Below are 22,219 nucleotides of genomic sequence, written 5' to 3' on the forward strand. Positions count from 1 at the left end.
GGGGCCCTTTTGTTTTAAATTTGTGGACCGGTTAAATTGATGGGGCCGAACCATTTGTGTGTTGGACCGGTTTAATTAGTTTCCTTTGGGCCATCACTTAACCTTGTTTTGGGCCGGTTCTAATATTGTTCTGAGCTCCCATGGACTTAAAATGGATCTATATGGGTTTTCCAATGTTTAGACTTCCTGTTCTAAGGTTTGGGCTTGGTCCCGGACTACGACCTTAGTATGAACCACGAGCCATGCATTATCGACCTTCGCCATGAACCATGGCTATGACCCTGAACCTGTCGAACACGGAAACGACAGTTTGACTTTGATAGTGACATGTTGACTTTGACTTTGACTTTGACCATGACCTGTTGACTTTGACCAGGACAGTTTGACTTTGACTGTGGAATGTTGACTTTTCTAGTTTTTCACATATTTGATTATATAAAATATTGTCGATATTGTCTAACTTGGTTGGTCATTATCTAATTTAGATTTGAAGTGAAGAGTGTGTAAAAACATATATATATTGGGCTTTGATTGTGGATTGTGGATCAAGTCTTCACGTTTTATGTGTATATATTATATGGACACATATAGTAATAAAATCTTTGTGGAAGCAGATAATTTGGTGGTCATTATCTAAGAAAGATTTGACCTTGATGTTGTGTTTTTGACACGTGACGATATTGAGATATTATGAGATATTATATTCCTAATAATGCTATATAATAAAATGTATGTGATACGTTGAAGCATGGTGACATGAGATAATATCTTTGGATATTTATATTAATGCAATATCTTGGAGAAATGTATATACACTCCATTATTTTATATGTGAGATGCTAATATAGTATTGGTGAATATTTGCCCACCTGGTGTAGTGCAATAATATATTGGCGTGAAAGAATGAAAGTGACTATGAGATATAATTGAGATATTTCTATATATTGTGGCTTAGTGCAATAAGGCAATTGACCTGACACGCGGATATAGTAGATATGATTATGAGTCATTAACGCATTTAACACCGAATAAATTAAATGAACTAAAAATCCTAGAACCCCGACTACCACAACTCATGTGATTGGCCCTATTTGGTTTCCAATGGCCTTCGGGCGCCCTCCCGGCGTAAATTTAATAGTGGCTTGATTATTCGCTAAAATAGAACGATGATGCGAATATTTTATTGGCATTACTTACATAATTGCTTCCATGTGAGGATTTACCCGTGTCGCGGCATCCCGCCGGGTGGTTACGCATCGAGTGGTTCATTATGTAAGGGGGAGGCATGTGGATGTACATGTTCGCGTTGGGTATATTGTGGTAGCCGGAAACTAAGTAAGACATAGATACGACGTGATTTTAAGGACACACAAAAGAAAGCCCGAAATAATCTAATTATGGTAATATGTTTGGTTGGTTATTTGTTTAGTTAAACCTAAAAACTCTCGATGGAGGAACTACATGCCTTATTTATGATGTGTATAGTTTGTTGTGTGGTTAGTGGGAAGTTAAAGCGCCTCGAATGAGGAACTATTATTGAACTTAAGGATGTTGTATTAGTCGTTAAAGTTAAAATAAATGGAGGAACTAAGATTGTATATATATGTATAAGTATATTTGTATTTGTATTTTAGGGCTACTCACACCAAAGATTGTTTATAATGTTAACCCGATTTGCATGTTTGTTTATCGGGTGTGTTCATTCAATGAACATAGTTGATAAGTTTTGACAAGTGTTATGGTTAGGTCAGACTGCATTAAGCGTTACATCTCCGGATACGTTTTGTTTTTCCCTTGAGTGATATAGATTTTCATGACAATGTTTTTGTATTCTCATTTGTATATTTTAATTAAAGAGCTATTGAAAAGAGATTTGTAACCTAATCGTAATTGGGAATTTTTGTAATGAAGAGGACTTATGTATAATTGAAATTTTATTGGTTTTAATTATCCGTGATATTTTAAACCGGTTTTGGAAGTGGAGAGTCGTCACACCTCGGAGATCGAAGAGTCGGGGACAAATAATGTTTTTTTCCCTAATTCAAATTAAATTGATGTGATGATATGATTGGTGATATATTATGATATGATGTATATAATTTCTTACGAATGAATGCAAATATGGTTAGCGTGATATGATGGATATGGTGGTGTGATATGAATGTTAGTTAATATTGGTGATATATTATGATATAATGGATATGGTAGTGTGACATGAATGTTAATATTGGTGATATATTATGCCAAATTGTATATACCTATGATGGTTGCAGTTAGGGGTGTCAATGGATCGATTTGGATCGGATTCTGTAAAATCCGAACCCGAACCGATAAAAATTTAATGAACCCGAAACCAATCCGAACCGATAAAAATTTAATGAACCCAAAACCGATCCGAACCGGTAAGAATTTAGTGAACCCGAAACTGATCCGACCCAACCTGAATTTATTGGAATTTTTTTTAAAAAAAAAAGGTACTTGGTGGATGCACACAGCCGTTTGAAATTACATATGAGAATCAGCTCTAAATAACAAAAAAATACGTACCACCCTTTTTGATCATGTGTAGCCTTTGCTTCTTTGCTTCTAGGCATTCACGCATTCTCATGTAAGCTCTGAATTGATGAAAAGTATAAATACTGTTTTGCCCAAACTTAGTCAGTGAATGAAACTGAAAGTATATGTCAAGGTTCTAGATGTTCACATGGACAGAGGTAACACTAGCCTTTTCCTTGCTAGCCATTTTTGTCTAGAGTTTCTCAGGCATACAAGGACAAGAATCCCGAGGGAGGCATAGGACAAGGGCAGAGAGCCAAAAGTGACTGAAGTAGAGTGCAGCCAATGAAGAAATTACAAGCACCAAAAACAGCAATGCCCATGAGAATACCACAACAGCATCACCGCTACACAATGGCCATACCTTGTTTGAAGAGAGAAAAGTGCAGCTGGAAAAAATTGTGGCTAAATAATGGAAGCAAACACAGCAGCATGACAATCCAAAGGACAGACCGTCGGTCAACAGGAATCCAAAGCAGAGATTTTTACTGGAGAAATTTGAAACAAGTCGATCTACATTCTCCGAGTCACTTAAAACAAGTTCTTTTGGTGAAAGATTGAAAGATAATCTTAGAGAAGTGTTGCTGTTAGACACTTATACAATCGATCTACATTCTCAAATTCTCACTAAAAGATTGGATCTCAGCCGTAAATATTTTTCATTAGTAGATCTCATCCACATATTTTGTTTTAACTTATACCAAACTAATTACCGATATTACTACAATACTACTCTATCGGTTCGGTGGAAGCAAATACCGAAACCAAACCGATAGCTTATCGAAACTTAAAAGTGGATCCATTACCGAACCGAACCCGAAATACCACATCCGAAACCGTTATTTATCGGTTCGGTCGGGTCGGTTATCGGGTTTTCGAAACCCATTGACAGCCCTAGTTGCAGTAAGAGTGAAATAGACGATACTAGAAAATGATTATGTTTGGGAAATCTAACTTTGTTTTGCTGGAAGGTTGAACTTATTAACTTTTTATGCAGAGACGTTGTCCTACCCTAAGAAGACGTGCTGGCTTAAAGGTAAAGTGTATCAAACTCATATTTAAATAAGTTATCATATATGTATGTAATAAGTGAAATATAATTAGTAATTATATAGTGAGTTATTTTGGAAAGTGAAAATGATTAATACTGTTATATGAGATTTCTTGGAAATGTATATTAGGGGTTGAAATCTTACTTGGAAAGGAACTGCATGCCGTTTTGAGAATACGGAACTAAATTGTCTTCCAAGTTGAAATGATTATAATAATATATTTCTTGATTTGAAATATTGAACATACTGCTATACTATTTTATATTTTTAGTCTTACTCATACCAGCAAATTCATGTTTGCTTTGTTTTGCAACGTGGGTGTGTTCTTGGAATCATAGATGGTGGAATGCAGTAGATGAGGACACGTGATTTGGATTTGGTCTTGGAAGTCTTCTGGTTTAAGTTTTTCTGAAGTGTACGGTTTTGTTTTGAGACAGATGTAATAGAGTTGGTTAGTTTCTTTGTAGTTTAATAATGTGATTGAAGGATTGTTTATTTTGGTTTTAATTTGATCTCAGATTTTAATATCGTGGTTGATAATATGTTATTAGGGTTTCGTTTAATCTTGGGTTTTCAAAAATGGAATAGGGTGAGGATAATTCCCTATTTTAAATTTTCTGAAAATTTGGGGTGTGAAAAACGGTGAACAACCAAGGCATCGATAAGACTGTCCTTAAGGAAAAATTTCGCCCCTTCCACGGGTGCAGAAAGGCTACAATGGCATCTTCTCCTCATAGGATTCAATGGTTACAAAAGGCTGGTTTTTCACTAATCAGACTTCTCTCTAGAACGACGTAATAACTCTCTCTGGCGGCTGATAGTAAGAAGAGAAGGAGAAGCTTGGGTTTTGTTTGTGCGAGATCTATTTCTATAAGTATATATGATGTGGTTCACACAGTCCTGGTTATATAGAGAGTCATAGTAGGTTTCCAAAAACAAAATAGAAACCTACTGGAAACATAAATACGAAACTTTCTCCAAAAGCAAAACAAGTTTAGGCAATATGGGACTATCTTCCAAGCATAAAAGTGGAGAGAACACTCAATGTTCTCCACCTCCACTTTAGTCACTTTTAAGTAGATTGAAATACAACAAATTAAAGATTTTCAACAGGAAACACTAGTTCTGACAAGCACCTCAACTGAAGACATGTGTTTGGATTCCTCCAAAACCAAACATCATGAAGCTCAACATCGACGGGGCGGTGTTTGGGAGTCTAGGGCCTTCTGGCATTGGGATATGTTGCAGAGATTCTGAAGGAGAGTTCATCTTCACTTTTTGCAAAAGACTAGCAAATGGTACTATAGATATGCAGTTGTCGAAGGGATTGAAATAGCTATCAGTAGAGGCTTCTATCATCTTTGGGTGGAATCGGACTCTCTCTCAACAGTTACCTCTTTCAGTTCAAGCGCAATACCATGGGAATTACAATCAAGATGGAAGATATGCAAATAGAAAATCACATCGATCAGGTTCACTCATATATGGAGGGAAGCCAACATATATGCGGATACCCTTGCTAAAGCTGGAGCTGCTCTTCCCGTTGACGGTTTTCTGGTTTTTGTAGGAAAACCCGCAAGGCTACTCAAATGGAAATGCCCATTTGAGCAATTTAGGGTGTGTTTGTTATGATGGAAACACTATGGAAAGGAAAGGAAAATAAGAGTGGTCCACCCTTTCCATAGTTTTAAAGCGCTTTTTTTACCCACATGAAAGGGAATGGGCTTTTCCATATGGAAACAAATGGAAAAGGTTTTGTGTCTTTAGCTAACCCTAAAATTTTGTGGAAAGGAAAAGAAAAGGAAATAGATAGATAGGGACTTTACTACTAATACACCCCATCCAACAATACAATTATTCCTTTCCATAGCTTTTTTTTTGCAAACAAACATGATTATTCCTTTCCCCAGGTTTTTCCTTTCCCCAGCTTTTTTCCTTTTTTCCAGGTTTACCAAACACATACCATTTAAAATTATTTCCTTTCCATTCCATTCCATAGTGGACCACCCATTTTATTTCCTTTCCTTTCCATGAGTTAAAATTTAACAAACACACCTAGTAGAATATGTTAATGCCTCCTAGATAGAGATATCTATGGATGGTTTACGGTTATGAACTTGTAATTGAGAGATTGCTCGGCAAGATTTCAGAACCATTCTTTTGTTTTTTCTTTAATATATTTTCACCCTACCAAGGGAAAAAAAAAAAGGAGATAGGTAATTGTTGTTTAGATATGATACGAGCTTATCAAGTCCTATACGCATTGTTCACTTATATATTAAGTCTTGCAACTCTTATGCATTAACACAAGATCCTTTATTCAGATCAAGCATACATCAATATTTGAAACAAAAGTAACGAAGTTATTGCTTCTGCGCGAGTTGTTGAATATTCAGCGGAGCACAAGTGATGAAACCACTAAAGCAAGCATCCGCAACGGCTTTGTACGCTACGTCTGTTGCACGAATTGCATCGTAAAAAATAAATTGTGTTCGATCTAGGCATGGAGTTGAATCTGGAACACACATTCCATCAGCGCGAACTTGACAACATGGAATTTGTACTGTATTGATTCCTGTATCCATGTAACCAGTCTTAAACAATTTCAAGATGTTTTAATGAAATACTTAATTTATAAGGATGCATTACCAGCTTCAGAAAATTTTTGTTTTAAACCATAAGCATCTCCTGGAACAAACGTGGAGCCAAAGGAGTCGCGTTGCAGATTTGTTATCATGCTAGGGAGCCTAGTATTGTATACCAATAGTAAACTATTGACATCCTCTGCCCATGGAATAGCTGGTTTAGGATTAGCACTGTTTACAACTCCAGGTGCACAACCAAGACGGGGGATGCTGAACACCACAAATTTCCTGGCACCCAAGACGTACAAACTCTGCATATACATAGGCACAAGAATTGTGTGAAAAGTAGAATTACTATGCTATTTTCCACTAATCATGAGGAAATATTACTTTAACTTTTAAGCGGCAAATAAGATATAGAACCGTATGGAAAGCGCTATCAGAGACATATATCAACAACAATATTGGAGCAATTTAGTGGATACTCAACTTGTTGCGCGCTGGTGCCACTACAATTAAAATTAATTATTTGTTCTTACCGTTAAACGTGAGCTAAGTCGGTTAACTAAAAGAGTTGCAAATTGCTGTGGTATGAAAATCCGGCTACTGATGTAGTTTGCAGGTTGAAGGTAGTTGTTTATGTAGTCATTACTGCCGATTGAAACAAAAAAAAATAGAAGATGCCAAGTACTTGGAGCGTTCAGGCGTGATTATGAAGTTCTTGAGTACGTACATTTGTTATTGAGGTGTCTTGGAACTTGGAAGTAGTTGATCTGTTCGTCCTAGCTCAAGTTGTCCCCCTACAAAAATCACATCAACATGGAAGAATACTTTAGTTATTCAATTCCAAATATGTCGCTAGCTGAAAGGAGATCATCTTAATTCGCTTATGAATTTACTTTAGATCAGTTTGGGAATTGAATGTTCGAAAATCTCCAGAAAGCAACATTCATCGCTCTCATAATATGATAATAGGATTAATAGCACCTAGAATCTGCTGTGACAAACATCGAAGTTGATGTGTAAACTGTTAGAAAAATGATTTGCTCAAATCCATTTAAATATGAATGAGTAGTTTGTCTCCCAAGTTACCCCACTTAAGATGAAATGGGTTTTTCAAAATGCAAGATGTGAATGAAAAAACTTTTCAAAATGATGCATTTGTTTGAAATAAGCGGTGCATTATCTCGGAAAAGGTCGACCTTCGAAATGTGCACTTTGGTTTGAAACAACAGATCATGCCGAAAAGGTGCAACCTTTTCGAAATAGGCAATGGTTGAAAGCAAAGTCTTATATCTTAGAAATGGTGTGTCCTTTCGAAAACATGTGACTTTTCAAAGAGTTGCTTACTTTTTCCCAAGAGTCACCGCTGTTGTTTCAAAAGGCACCACTCACCTATAAATAGTGGATGAATTTGGAGAGAAAGATACACCCGGATCACACACAAGTTCGATCTTTCTATTCTCCTCCTGCTCTTAGTCAAATACTATGTTGTGTTCATTTGAGTCTATAGAATTGAAGTGCTAGCTTTCTATAGAAGGAAATCCATTCTATCTTGGGAGATAGTTTCCCATCAACCTTCAAGCACCGTGAGGGGAAAATCTGTCTTAAGGACATAGTGTATCTACACTAGGCTCGGATTTAATTAAGAAGTACAAGACACTTACAAGACAAAAAGGTTTGTATAGTTTGGTAATTGGTAAAGAGTAAGATACATTAAGTTGTATATTCCTAACAACTTAAGGCATTTCTTTTCTTTTCTTCTTCTTTCTTTAGCAATTTGTTTACTTGTTTTTTTTTCTTTTGGTTTAAAGGAATAACAAAGTGTAGTTGTATTTGAATATGGCAACACCACCGCTTAGTCCTCGCATTCTTTATTCCCCCATTCTCGTTCCTCATAGGGAGAAGCCCGAAAAGTTCAATGGAACTCCGATTTCAAGCCACCGGCAACAAAAGATGTTCTTCTATCCGACCACCCTTAACTTGGCAAGGTTTCTGTGGGATAAGGCTCCTGATGTAAGCTCTGATGAAACCAACAAGGAGAAGATTTTGGCCAAGGATGCTTGGTTTCATGCTGATTTCTTGTGTAGAAATTATGTTCTTAGCGGGTTAGGTGACTCATTATACAATGTGTATAGTGTGTTCAAGATCGCTAAGGAACTTTGGGATTCATTGGACAAGAAATACAAGAGTGAAGATCTTTGGCATGAAGAAATTCATAGTTGGCGATTTCTTGATTTCAAAATGACGGATAGTAAGACCGTCATAAGCCAAGTCCAAGAACTTCAAGTAATCTTCCATGATGTCATTCTTTGAAGGAATGACCCTAGGAGAATCTTTCCAAGTGGTCTATGATTGAGAAATTACCACCATCTTGGAAGGATTTTAAGAACTATCTTAAGCATAAACGCAAAGATATGAATCTTGAAGAGTTTGATTGTCCGTCTAAGGATAGAAGAAGATAACCGCCTATCGAGAAGAAGGGTAAGGATCCCATGGTGGCAAAGGCCAATATTGTGGAAGGATCTAGTGCTAAAGGGGAAAGAGGAAAGCGCCAAGACAAAGCTCAAGAGAGTAGTACGCTACTAAGTTCAAGGGCAAGTGCTAAAGCGTGGAAAGGCCCGACATAAGGCAAGTGAATGTCGCAAGCCAAAGAAGTACAAAAGCAAAAGATCAAGCAAATGTGACAATGGACACGCTTTACGATAATGTTAATGACATGAACCTATCTGGCCGTGGTTTAAATGTCTCATGATTGGAAATGAAAGGGAATGGTGGGTGGATATCGGTGCTACTCGCCACATATGCTCCAACAAGTCAATGTTCACCACTTATCATGCCGTGGAAAAGGAAGAACAACTCTTTATGGGGAACTCTTCTACGTCCCAAGGTTGAAGGCAAAGGAAAGGTGGTGATGAGGTTGACTTAGGAAGGAACTAACTCTAAAATGAGGTGCTCTATGTGCCCGACATTATCATAAGAATTTGGTTTCGGTCATTTGAAAGCAAGAATGGCTTTAAGTTAGTCTTTGTTTCGATAAATTTGTACTAACTAAGAATGATGTATTAGTGGGAAAGGGCTATCTTCGGGATGGACTCTTTAGGATATCTTGTTTTACTATCATACCAAAAGAGCCAAATAAAGTTGAATCTTTTGTTTACTTGATTGAGTCTTCACATGTATGGCATGGTAGATTAGGACATGTTAATTATGATACCTTTAGTAGATTAATTAATTTGGAATATATACCAAAGATAAAAATAGACCCACACCATAAATGTGAAACTTGTGTAGAATCCAAGTTGACGGATCATCCTTTCATTCCATTGAAAGAAGTATCAACCTCTAGACTTAATACATACGAGATATATGTGATCTTAAGTATGTACAAACTAGAGGTGGTAAAAAGTATTTCATTACTTTTATTGGACGATAGCACTAGATATAGTTATGTTTACTTGTTGAGAAGTAAAGATGAGGCAATTGAAGTGTTCAAGCATTATAAAAATGAAGTTGAAAATCAACTAAGCAAAAAGATTAAAGGCTATAAGGAGTGATAGAGGAGGTGAATATGAATCACCTTTTGAAGGTTTCTGTTCTGAACATGGAATCATTCATCAAACTACGGCTCCTTATTCACCTCAATCAAACGGTATTGCAGAACGCAAAAACCGAACTCTAAAAGAGATGATGACCGCTATGTTGTTAAGTTCCGGGTTTGCCCTGCAGAATTTGTGGGGGAAGCTTTGCTTTCGCCAATTACATTTTCAACAAGATTCCTAACAAGAAGACGCTTTTAAAACACCATACTGGTTGTGGAAAGGTCATCGACTTCCTACGAATTCTTAAAAGTGTGGGGTGTCTTGCTAAAGTGGAAGTCCCTAAACCTAAGAAGGTGAAGATAGGACCCAAGACTATTGATTGTGTATTAATTGGATATGCAAACAATAGTAGTGCATATCGTTTTCTGGTTCATAAATCAGAGATTCAAGATATACATGTTAATACAATTATAGAGTCAAGGAATGCTTCATTCTTTGAAAAGATGTTTCCGTATAACATGTGTATAGAGTCAAGTTCAACAAAGAGAACTTTAGATGCTACAACTAGTAACCATCCTACACAAAGCGAAATTGAGGAGGAACCTAGACGTAGCAAAAGGTCAAGGACGTCAACGTCTTTTTGGACCCGATTTTCTAACATACTTGTTGGAAAATAATCCTCAAACGCTCAAGGAGGCAATGTCATCTCCGTAAGCTACTTATTGAAAAGAAGCAATAAATAGCGAGATTGAATCCATAATGCAAAATCATACATGGGAATTGGTAGATTTACCACCAGGTTCCAAGACTTTGGGATATAAGTGGATATTCACAAAGAAATTTAAGACTGATGGATCAATCGACAAGTATAAAGCTAGACTTGTGGTCAAAGGCTTTAGACAAAAGGAAGGATTGGATTATTTTGACACTTACTCTCCAGCCACAAGAATAACTTCCATAAGAATGTTAATAGCAATAGCATCAATACATGGATTTGAGATACATCAAATGGATGTAAAGACGGCATTCTTGAATGGTGAGTTAGATGAAGAAATATACATGGAACAACCAAGGGTTTATTGCTCCCCGACAAGAAAGGAAAGTTTGCAAGCTTGTTAAATCTTTATATGGATTAAAGCAAGCACCTAAACAATGGCATGAGAAATTTGACAATGCAATGTTGTCAAACGGTTTCAAAATAAACGAGTGTGACAAGTGTGTCTATGTCAAAAGCACTCAAAAAGGGATGTGTCATTGTTTGTCTCTATGTAGACGATATGCTAATTTTGGATAGTAATATGGATGTCATAAAATCTACCAAACAAATGTTGTCTAGTAAGTTTGACATGAAAGATTTAGGTGTCACTGATGTTATCCTAGGAATTAAGATTTCTAGGATGGAGGATGGACTTGTTCTATCACAATCTCATTACATTGAGACGATTCTTGACAAGTTCAAGAAATATAACATCACACAAAAAAAGGTCACCAGGTTGACGAAATCTTCATTTAGCCAAAAATACCGGAGATAGCATATCTCAACTAGAATACTCTCGTGATACTTGGTAGTTTAATGTATGTCATGAATCAGACAAGGCCCCGACATAGCATACTCGTGGAGCAAACTAAGTCGATATATCGAGTAATCCCCGGCGAGATCATTGGATCCGCCATATTGAGAGTTTTGGGATACTTAAAGTATACTCGAATTTTGGTTTGCACTATACAAGATATCCAAAATTCGCCTGAATGGTATCAGCGATGCTAATTGGATATCCGACACTAAAGACTCAAAGTCCACAAGTGGATATGTCTTTACACTTGAGGTGCAAATGTTTTCTTGGAAATCCTCAAAACAAACGCGGCATAGCGAGGTCCACTATGGAATCGAATTCATAGCATTGGACAAGGCCGGAGAAGAAGCAGAGGCTTCAAAATTTCTTAGAGGATATTCCAAACCGGCTAAACCTCGTACCCGCCAGTATACATACGGTGATGACTAATCTGCTATTGGTAGAGCCGAGTAGCATGTATAATCGAAGTCTCGACATATCGCCGTAGACATAATACCGCTAGACAATTGTTTCTCAAATGGAGTTATCTCCCAATCGACTATGTAAGGTCAAAAGATAACATTGCGGATCCGCTTTACAAAAGGTTTAACAAGAGAGCAAGTAGAAAGATTATCAAGGGAATGGGCTTAAAGCTTTTGAGATAATCAACCAAGAGTCATCATAATGGAAAAACCAACCTAGTTGATTTGAGATCCCAAGATCTAGGTTCAATGGGCCAATCAATTATGTTAGTGACTCGCTTAGCACCGAGAGTAATATTATACTCTAACCCATTCCTATATAAGGCAAAGTGCATATCCGCCATGAGAACCGGATAAGTCAAGCTTTTAATGATTTACTATATCTTGGAAAGTTATGTTATCCAAGTGGAGTATTGCAGGATACTCTTTATAGAAATCACCTATGTTAGTGCGAAGTGGGGCCGCTTCTATGAGAATTTTAAAGACAAATGTCTCAAAAGCACTATCTGAAACCAAGAAGTGTTCAAGGCCAAAATGAACACAAACGTGAGAACCAACAAAAGATTCGAGACGGCGATCGCTGCGGAAGATGATTGTCTAGGTTTATACAAACGGCTGACAGTTCAAGGACATTAATTGAAGTCTACTGATCGTCCAATTAAATCCGATCGTCTTTCACTAAGGCAAGTTCAAGGCCTCCCATGCTACTTGACCTGATGCGGTATCTTTTCATTTGTAAAAGAACAGAAATCCGATGTTTATGATAGAAGAAGCCAAATTTTCATTCATGTGGGGGATTGTTAGAAAAAATGATTTGCTCAAATCCATTTAAATATGAATGAGTAGTTTGTCTCCCAAGTTACCCCACTTAAGATGAAATGGGTTTTTCTTGAAACAGTACGTAATGTGAGAAAAACCTTTTCAAAATGATGCATTTGTTTGAAACAGTGCATTATGCCGAAAAGGTGCGACCTTTCGAAATGTCTTGGTTTGAAAGCGAAGTATCATGCCGAAAAGGTGCAACCTTTTCAAAATAGGCACCGGGTTCGAAAACAAAGTCTATATGCTGCGAAATGGTGTGTCCTTTCAAACATGTGACTTTTCAAAGAGTTGCTTACTTTTTCCCAAGAGTCACTGTGTTGTTTCGAAAAGGCACCACTCACCTATAAATAGTGGATGAATTTGGAGAGAAAGATACACCAGATCACACGAGTTCCGATCTTTCTCTTCTCCCCTCTGTTCTTAGTCAAATACTATGTTGTGTTCACATCCATAATTGAAGTCTTGCTTTCTATGAAGGAAATCCATTCTATCTTGGGGAGATAGTTTCCCATCAACCTTCAAGCACCGTGAGGGGGAAAATCTGTCTTAAGGACATAGTGTATCTACACTAGGCTCGGATTTAATTAAGAAGTACAAGACACTTACAAGACAAAAGGTTTGTATAGTTTGGTAATCGGTAAAGAGTAAGTACAATTAAGTTGTATATTCCTAACATAAACAAGGGTTCCGAACTATTATACTAAAACAGTAAAACCAATATACTGGAATCTGTCAATTTTAAAGCCTTCCGAACTAGCTTGATACGTTTATTTGCATTTGTGAGATTTAATTCCAATCATTTAGCTCAGTGGATTTTGTTTTAAGCGGTCGTAAATATGATGTTGTGCACTCTTCTCACTAATGCAGTTCCAGATTCAGGAAGAATGCCAGCTGCTCCAGATGCATAATTTAGTCCTGTTGTACGTGATGCTAATCTTAGCTTTTGCCGAAAGGCCCAAATATGCTGGTACAATTAAGTGGAAGCCCCAATAACTGAGCAGAAAGACAACCATCAGAACAACATCAGTCAAACAGTATTTTATAGAGACTAAAATTCACTATACTGAATACTTTGAAAAGCAAGTACAAATATAAGATTTGTTCCTCCGATCCTCACGGTATATATTTTGTGGCAAAAAAAACTTAGAAGATTGACATACCAATAAAATCTATAAATGTTTTGCCATTAGTGGATCGCCCTGTGACTCCCGATGGAAAATCAATACCATATGGTGTGTAATTTGCTTTTGCTTTCGTTTCGAGAAAATTATTGTTCCCGCTGTCGTTCTGGGCGTCTCCAAAAACATATAATGCTGGTGCAAGAGGACTTTGACACTTGACTAACAGAAGATGAATGCAAATAATAACAAAGAGAAGAGGCATGGTATTCGCCAGACTTGCCAATATTTTCCGGCCATGGAATCTTTGCAACTAGTGTAAGATCAGTTGAAGGGGTTCGTGTATGAATAGGGATTGGTTAGACAGAATAGTACACAAAGTGTTTTTACTCTGTGTGTTTTAAAGATCGGACATCATTTCTGATTTAAAATTGTGTAGCGATATGATTATATTATTCTACCAGTTATTCTACATATGGCTGAAGCTATAACTTTTTTGGGAGAACTATCTCCAATTCTCCATAACATGAAATACAGGCCATTCTGGAATCTCTAATCTCATCTTGACAGTATCCAAAAACAACTTCCATACCGTGACATGATATTGATACCTACGTACCATATATGTCTATTGTGTACTCAAAACCCAGTGGGCAACATGTATTCCACCAATAAATAAAAAAATGTGAGCAAGATGTAACTGTTTTTTCATTTGAAAATTCAAAACTTTGAAAAATATGATCCCTGTTATGGGTGAGGATGATGTCAGGTATTGGCAAACTTCCCGAAAATGATGGATTCCTCTTCAAACTTAAATTTTACACGTTAGAACTTCTCCCTAAGAAAGTGACAGTGTTATATGAGTGTCTCAACATTCAAAGTTCGTTTCAAGTGCTAAATGCGGGTTCAAGTTGCTGTGTGCTTGTTTCACCACTTTCACGTGCTAAATGCTGGTTTGGTTAAAATGCTTAGTTGTGTGCTAAATATAATTAGTGGAGTTCGCCGCCATATGTATTTATAGTCATTCAGCACCATTACGCACAAGTTTTTGCTAAAGGTGAATGCGGAATAAAAATTGGAGATCCATTCAGCAATTACTCAAAAGGAACAAATCCTAGTTGAAGACTTGAAGTACGTATAAATAAAGTTTAAAGAAAACGAATTGGACTGCATGCATAAATACATCTATTTATCTTGAGTTGTACACCATACAGGTCTCAACAATGGACAAGTTCTACTAATACAAGCAAAAGCAAATGGATAAGATTGTCGTATCTTTCAATTCTACTAAGGGTTAACCGAGTATTAACCCCGCTCGATGAGCCAATTAGGTCTCAACAATGGACAAGTTCTACTAATACAAGCAAATAAATAAAGATTGTCATGTTTTTTTGTGTGTATTGGGGGGGAGACCCTAATTGTGGGGTAATACTCATTAACCCTTCTACTAATATTCCTATTCCTCTAATGTGTTGTCAAATAAAGCAACGTACATCTTGTGATTTTTATTTTTTTCGATAACCACCACTACGTACATCTTGTGATACTACAAAGGAAAGTGCCATTTTCTGTGGACCTATATATGGATAAGACCTATAAATGGATGAGATATACTCACCAAACAGCACTACGCTATCGTCGGAGGTCGGGAGGTGATGTCGTCAGCTCAAACAGATCCTCCTCCCAAATGTCGCATGACGATATAGATCGATGCATGGCCCTTTGGCCTTAGCTAACAATGAGGAGTTATGGAAGATCGACCTCGCTATTGAATGGTTACGATATAATTATCCAGCTAACAATAGCACTTTCAGATTGTTTGGTGGATTAATATTGAGTATGTTATTGTAAGGTGACGTGCCATAGATGAAGCAAATCAAAATCGATGAATGGATCTTCTGCTCATCTAAGATTCATTGACGAATAGTTCCAAGTTGTTAGTTTGTTCGATACAAATAATATGTTACCACACATAGGTAATAGAAATTTTGGTTTAGCAATTGTAGGGCATATATGCATAGTAGTCAGATAAAAATAACGGAAAGGTCACTCGATATAAAGCCAAGTAAAACAGGGGCCTCTCTTAACCTGTGCTGTTTCTTTCATACACATTGTGTATATCCATCTCGCCTAAGAAACAAGGACACATATATGTTCTGACTGCGAAGTATTGAAAATAAGTGTTTAAGATAAGAAAACAATGTATAACTACAAGTCTACAATAGCTCAACAGTCAAGAAATTAAAAAAAAAATCAGAAACAACAAATAAGTCGGTGTCCTATCTCTGATTCTGGCATAATTCAGTCCCTAAACACAAAACATGCCAAACATATCATATGAGCAGAGGCTCGCATACACATATCAAGGCCAGTTAGTTACTCTTAAGTGACAAGATGCCAGTTTTATGAATAGAATTTAGTAATTTGTAGCAGATTATCTTGGAAAACTATTGTGTATATGTCTCACCTGCTTCCATCCCTTTGGATTCCTGCAGGTTAGCTTGTGACATCCAAAGACCATTTTATCTAAATCTGGGTCTATAGGAATTAATAGCTAGCATACAAGTTTCTCATCATATGCTACGCCTTTGGCGTTATAAGTAATAGCCCGTTATATATTCAAAGATTTACACCTTCAGGTAATAACAAAAGGATACAAGCAATGATCATCTAGAACACAAAATGATGCCAAAATATACAACCACCATAAAGGTCCTTTAAGATTTCCTGAAACCAACTCAGTTGCCAACTCAAGTTGTGTCAGAGTTAGTTGGTGAAAGGCAGAAACCTGAGTTCCTTACATTTTACATAAACTTCCACATCTTGTTTCCTCTTTTTTTATTCTTTTCCTTTTTTGGGTATTATTATCTTCACTCACTTTTATAGTTTCATGCTAAGGTCCCTCCCTAGCTTCCATCCCACATCATTAGTTATTTGCAGCCTTTCGAATTCCTTTATTATCAGTTTGTTAAGCTGATAGGTCCCTGATCACATGTTCACAACCCTAGAAAACTTACTTTGAGGAGAAGGGAATGATTGTCTAACAAGCGAAAGATGATATAAGTTGGTCCAGGGAACCATTGCAGTAATATTGTTCTTCAAAACCACCGTGGCCAATCAGAGAAATTTAGCCTTTTAGAAGTCCAATGCTTCTATAGGGAAACCTGGTTTTAGTTAGCTAGTCTATGGACGGAATGGGATATATCCAATAAGATCGAATTAAAGCTGGAACTAGATTACTAAGAGCCAAAACAGACGTGTATATGCAATGCAAATGATACAGAAATATGAAACAGTATAGAACTATGTCCCTCAATTCCGCTCCAAAAGAAGTGGTCTCAATTAAGTTTCAACTATTGGTCAGTCGTTTTAAAAGCAGAAACCGACCAGTGGACACCCTAGCTTCAATCAAGCTGAACTTCTGTGGGCAGTAGGATGAACCGATGGATTCTAAATAAAAAAGGCCACGCTAAACAAAACAAGGTGCGAGACAACTTTACTCCCCCCAACAAGTTTTCAAAGCTCAAAGCCATCTTTTCAAGACAAACATATACAAGTCTTAATCCCCTCTTTATTTATCTTTGCTTGTTTGATGCATTGTTCTATCTTATATTATACAACATATATTGTAGATCCCACACTCGGACAAGTGGCAATAGAATACAAAGTAATTTTATCATAGGGATTAGAATGCCACGTCTTACCATCAAAATCAACACTACCTCGTGCTCTTTATTCCTTTTTAAGTTTCCAGTCAAATGGAGCGGGACCAAATGGAGCAACTCTGAGCAGAGAAGAAATCATTATGTGCTGATAACGACGAATGAAGATCCCCACCAAGTCACCAACTATCTCTTTTTTTCAGTAAAATGATCTTGAGATGTGTGACATACTCAAGGACCGCCCAGTGGCTAAACTTATTTGAGCAATAAATCCTTAGGGAAGCGAGGAATAATCCATGTGTAAAGCACATTTCTAAATTAGTTGCATGTGTGAAACAACAGGATTGTGTGTTTACAAAGATGAACCAACATAAAATTTCAGTTGGTAACAACTTCAGCCACTGTCCATGTCTAATGTGTTGTTTTTTCATAGTTGATCATGTCAGATGTATAAGCATTTGACCATATGATGAGAAGAAAACGAAGAACGAGGGAGTGCTGGAAAGTAAAAGACTAATCCCAGCCTACTTCTTGATGAAAGTTAAGTTTATGGACAGCAATTTTTTTTTTTTTTTTTTTTTTTTTGTGCACACAAGGGACTGCAAACAACGACTCTAGATAAGACATGTTGTCTATTATCGAAAAAAAAAAAGATAAGACATGTTGTTGAAGTCAGCAAAAGTAGATCATAGTTTGTCAATCGCTCACCATGGTCTCTTTTGTTCTTCAAACGGGGTTTATATGAACCTCTTTGTAATGAGGACCTCCCTCACCAGCTTGCTCACTTTTCTCATTCCATTTCTATTCGGCCTAGACAAGAGTCTCTATATACTGTAAAAGAATACCACAAAATTGACTTGAGGGCAGTTCACCATGACCCTCATTACCAAAGTTGATACAGGAAATTAACTCACTCCATTAAGAGGTCAGTGAGTTGGTAACATCAATGGCCAATTAATCCCCAGTCCCCAACTAACCAGCACCACAGTTCACTACAAACCACAAGCAGGTCGTAGAGACATAAATAGTAAGCACACTACAACTACGTACAGATAAACTAAAGCTGATTCAAATATTTTCACAAAGAAAACTAAATAACTACAAAAATAATAAATAATACAAATAAATCAAGCCAATGGACCATCCGTGCTACATTTCGGGTTACGCAACAATCCTACAAGTGAAGCAAACACAGTCGACAACAAAGTAGTTTTTGAATGAACAATCAAGCTAACAAACAAAACAAAACAAAGCAATAGCAATACACAAGGCTTACAACATTATAATGTACATTAACTCTTTTTTTCTTTAGAAGATTTTATTCTACTGGTTATTTTCCTACAAGTGGACAAAGTGGATCAAAGAAAAAAGGAAAGAAGAACAAAGTCATCACATTTTCACCTCCTCTAAGCTGATGACTCCCTCTGATCCCTGAAATCTAAAGAATATTTACAATGCCTTCTCCTCCTTTCTACCGCTGCACTAAAAGTACTCGCAACTACAATACCATCTTCTATGTGGGCGAAAACCTCAGAGCTTGCCTAGCAACAAAACATTTTCACTTTGCACAACCTACTTGTTTTATTCTTTTCTTCGTTCACTCTTCTTTGTTCACTCTTCTTTACATCAACAGGGTTAACGATCTCAAAACTGGCATGAAGTCCCAAGCCTCTGTCTCTGCCTCTGTCCAGCACCCAAGGATTTCCGACCAGCAAATGCAGGACACAGCAGATCCTGGAACTTCTCAAGGAAGAAAGCCCACTCATCCTCATTCATGTCTACTAACTTTACAAAACTCACGCTACCAGGAACTTGCTCATTTGCACTTCGGTTGCATGAAGACTGACCTACCAGATGCTTGCCTTCTGGTTTCATACCCTGGAACAACTGATTCTTCTCGACCAGATTAGTATTTTTCAGTGAGATGGGGAACTTCAAAACTGTTGGAACCTTAGTTCGACTTGGAGAGTCGTTAATTACTTCCTTGGCAGGCTCTTCGCCTTCACTCTCATCTTCTTCGATGCTCTCCTCTAACTTGGAGAGAGGGTTCCGACCATTCCCAAGTCTTAAACTGAAAGGTAGTGGGTCTTTGGTCAGGAAATCATCAACAAACTTAGGAGCATAATCCACTACTGCTTCCCCACAGTCTAAGTCGAACAGAAATTCTTCTTCTTCTCCAGCATCAGGTTCAAGAATGTACATCTCCCGTTCAGCCACAAGCCTCCTTACCTCAATACATACGACCTCAAGCTCGCTAGGTTCCTCTTCATGACTACTAAACTCCCTAGTCATCATCTCACCGATCTCAGAGAGACAAAGACCAAAAGCTGCTGCCTCCTTAAGGAAGATCGTGCACAGAACCAATACCCTAAGGCATGCATCTCGGATCATGGGAAGCTCCAACCTAAGCATCTCACAATCCTTGAAAGGATCGAGACGAGCTATATATTCGAGCTCATCCTCTGAAAAGGGGATTGATGCCTGTGGCCAATGGATCCACTCAAAGTATGGGTCTTCCAAGCTCTCTGGAAGGCAAAGACCATGATCAATAGGAATGAGCTCCACCTGACCAAACGTCCCAACCCCAACAAGCTTCCTAACCAAAAGATTTCCAGCATGTCTGTCTGTGTTAAGGATCCTTATGTCTAATATCCCAATCCTATGAACAGCTGCAACGGGAAAGCTGGAGGTCCCATGATCACTCGCATCATAGTCATGAGGAATGAACTGCTGGAATGATGCAATCTTGCTCACCTGTTTCTTCTCGTGAGTCTTGTTACCATTCATCCCCTCATTGATATTGAATATAGAGTGTGTAATCTTGACCAAGGCAGTGGGAGGAACATTAGCAAAGTGCCCATAATCCAGGAGGTACGCTGCGACTTCTCTAAACCCTGTCTCACCAACCCTTACAGACCGCTTCAACCCCGGCTGACCAAGAGCCTTTCCAACAAAGCCTTTTGGATTGTTTGGTGCAAAAGGTTCTTCATCTGTGGGCTTCACAATAGCAACACTCTCACCTCCAATATTTCGAAAATAATACGCTCCTCCAAGTCCACTATGAACAGGGGATAGGATCAACACCAATCTTAACAGCTTTCACAATATCATTCGCCAGTTGTTTAATTTTCAGAAAGCGACTTGACCGGCCTAGTATCTCAATCAATCCACCTTGATCTCTCTGCTGAAGATCCCTCCCAGTAGGCGACAAACACGGAGTAGAAGAGCTTCTATGCAAGAAATTCCTTGTAAGCAGAAGAGGGGAATCATTACGAACAGCACTAAGATCATTATTCAAAACAAGATCCCCAAATGTCAACGAACTCTCGTCAGTCGGAACATTAAGAGCTAGCTGCATCCTTCGTTTCACAGTGTGTGCATTATCACGCCGATCTAAGTCAATCCCCAAAACACAACCAGTATCAGTTTGTACAAATACCCTCCTTCTCCCAGCAGGTTTTCCTTCCAATCTCTTGTTCCCATGATATTCAGTATTCATGGGTCCATTCAGTAGTGCAACTGCCATTTGTGTCTGAACTGGACTGTCCAAGTTGGGATACATGGAAAGGGAAACGAAAACCGGTGGTTTTCAAAGCCACCAACTACGTCACGGCGGCAGCAGAGAAAAAAAAATATTACTCTCAAAATGCCAATATTAAGCGCTACACAATCTTCTAATACAAATCAGCAGGTTAGATAATTGCATAATAAACTACAAATCTTCACATCAGAAAATATCTACAAAAATCGCTGGCGAGAGAACTAAAAAGAGATCCACTGCTTGCTCCATTGATAAAGCCATTTTATCCCCCAAGCAGATCTGTACAAAATAATGGACAAATTTATAAATAAATAAATAAAACTTTTCTTCATTGACAAGTAAGATACAAAAGATATTTACAACAAAATATTGAAAAAGTTGTTTGTTGATATATTTCATACATTGACCAATCAATACAATACAGTTAAATTGTTCTTGAAAGAGTTAAAATCTACTAATTTGATCTTTCTTAGTGATTTCTAATAGATCTATACAAAAATCATCTTCTTATGTTTATCCATAAACCAAAAAAAAAAAATGATTAAATCGGATAAACCAAAGAAACTCTAATCAAAACTTCATCCGTCTCATTACTTTCAACTACCATTTCAATTCAACATTGAATCAAACCATAAAACATACATAATAATGAGATACTTAGCTAGAAAAAAAATGAATAAATAGAACTGACCTGAATAAGAGATCTGGGGAAAAAAGAGCTCCAAGAAATTTTAAAAAAAAAAAGATTGTTAGTTTTGTTAGTAGTAGTAGTAACGGCTTCGATCTAAAGAAGATCCAACGGCTAAAACATTATCAACCTTTGAAACCCTCTTCTTATTATTTTTACGAAGCCTCTAATTTTTTTTCCTTCTCTCTCTCTCTCTCTCTCTCTCTCTCTCTCTCGGAATGAATCTCTTTTTGAAGAAGAAGGAAAGAAGAGAGAGACAAAAAACACAAACTAAAAAGTAAAAAAGTTACCAGATTATTTTTAACCGTGCTTTCTTTCTACTTAAAATGGAAGAGTCTGGAAGTGTGATGCCGTCCGTTGGATGAGGATTTTCGTTTGATGTGGAGATAAGTGATTGGATGATGACGTGGTGACTGTGACACGTGGGTTTTTAACCAAAATTAGTGGACGTAATTGACCTTGGTGATATATTGGAGATTTTTTTTTGTTGCACGAAAGGAAGCATAACTATTGAGATGAAAGTTGTTTTTGTTTTAGACTTGGTGGATCACTGCCTCACTGGATCAGAATGAAAGAATCTAGTAAGTGTAGTTATGTGAGCAGTAGTGTGATTGAAGT

The 22,219-nt window shown here is 37.4% G+C and overlaps 1 protein-coding gene and 1 long non-coding RNA gene across 3 annotated transcripts; both read right to left on the reverse strand.

The window, feature by feature from the left end:
- Positions 1 to 5,888: 5,888 nt before the first annotated feature.
- On the reverse strand, positions 5,889 to 15,915 carry LOC147521797 (uncharacterized). 2 transcript variants are annotated; one of them, XR_015194530.1, is made up of 5 exons: positions 15,329 to 15,915; positions 13,452 to 13,585; positions 6,927 to 6,993; positions 6,258 to 6,504; positions 5,889 to 6,183 (listed from the first exon to the last, which is right to left on the reverse strand). It is a non-coding gene; the product is annotated as an uncharacterized LOC147521797 (long non-coding RNA). The 2 variants fall into 2 exon arrangements; XR_015194534.1 differs by lacking the exons at positions 13,452 to 13,585; positions 15,329 to 15,915 and adding an exon at positions 7,093 to 7,221.
- Positions 15,916 to 18,499: 2,584 nt separating this feature from the next.
- Positions 18,500 to 21,070, reverse strand: LOC147521798 (phosphatidylinositol 4-kinase gamma 5-like). Its single transcript, XM_086588290.1, is given in 2 exon segments — positions 18,500 to 20,441; positions 20,443 to 21,070. Coding segments are annotated over 2 exon segments (1,917 nt in total). The 5' UTR covers positions 20,935 to 21,070; the 3' UTR covers positions 18,500 to 19,016.
- Positions 21,071 to 22,219: the final 1,149 nt, after the last annotated feature.

This window comes from Coptis chinensis, chromosome 1, assembly GCF_015680905.1.
Source record: "Coptis chinensis isolate HL-2020 chromosome 1, ASM1568090v1, whole genome shotgun sequence".
NCBI classification, from domain to species: Eukaryota; Viridiplantae; Streptophyta; class Magnoliopsida; order Ranunculales; family Ranunculaceae; genus Coptis; species Coptis chinensis.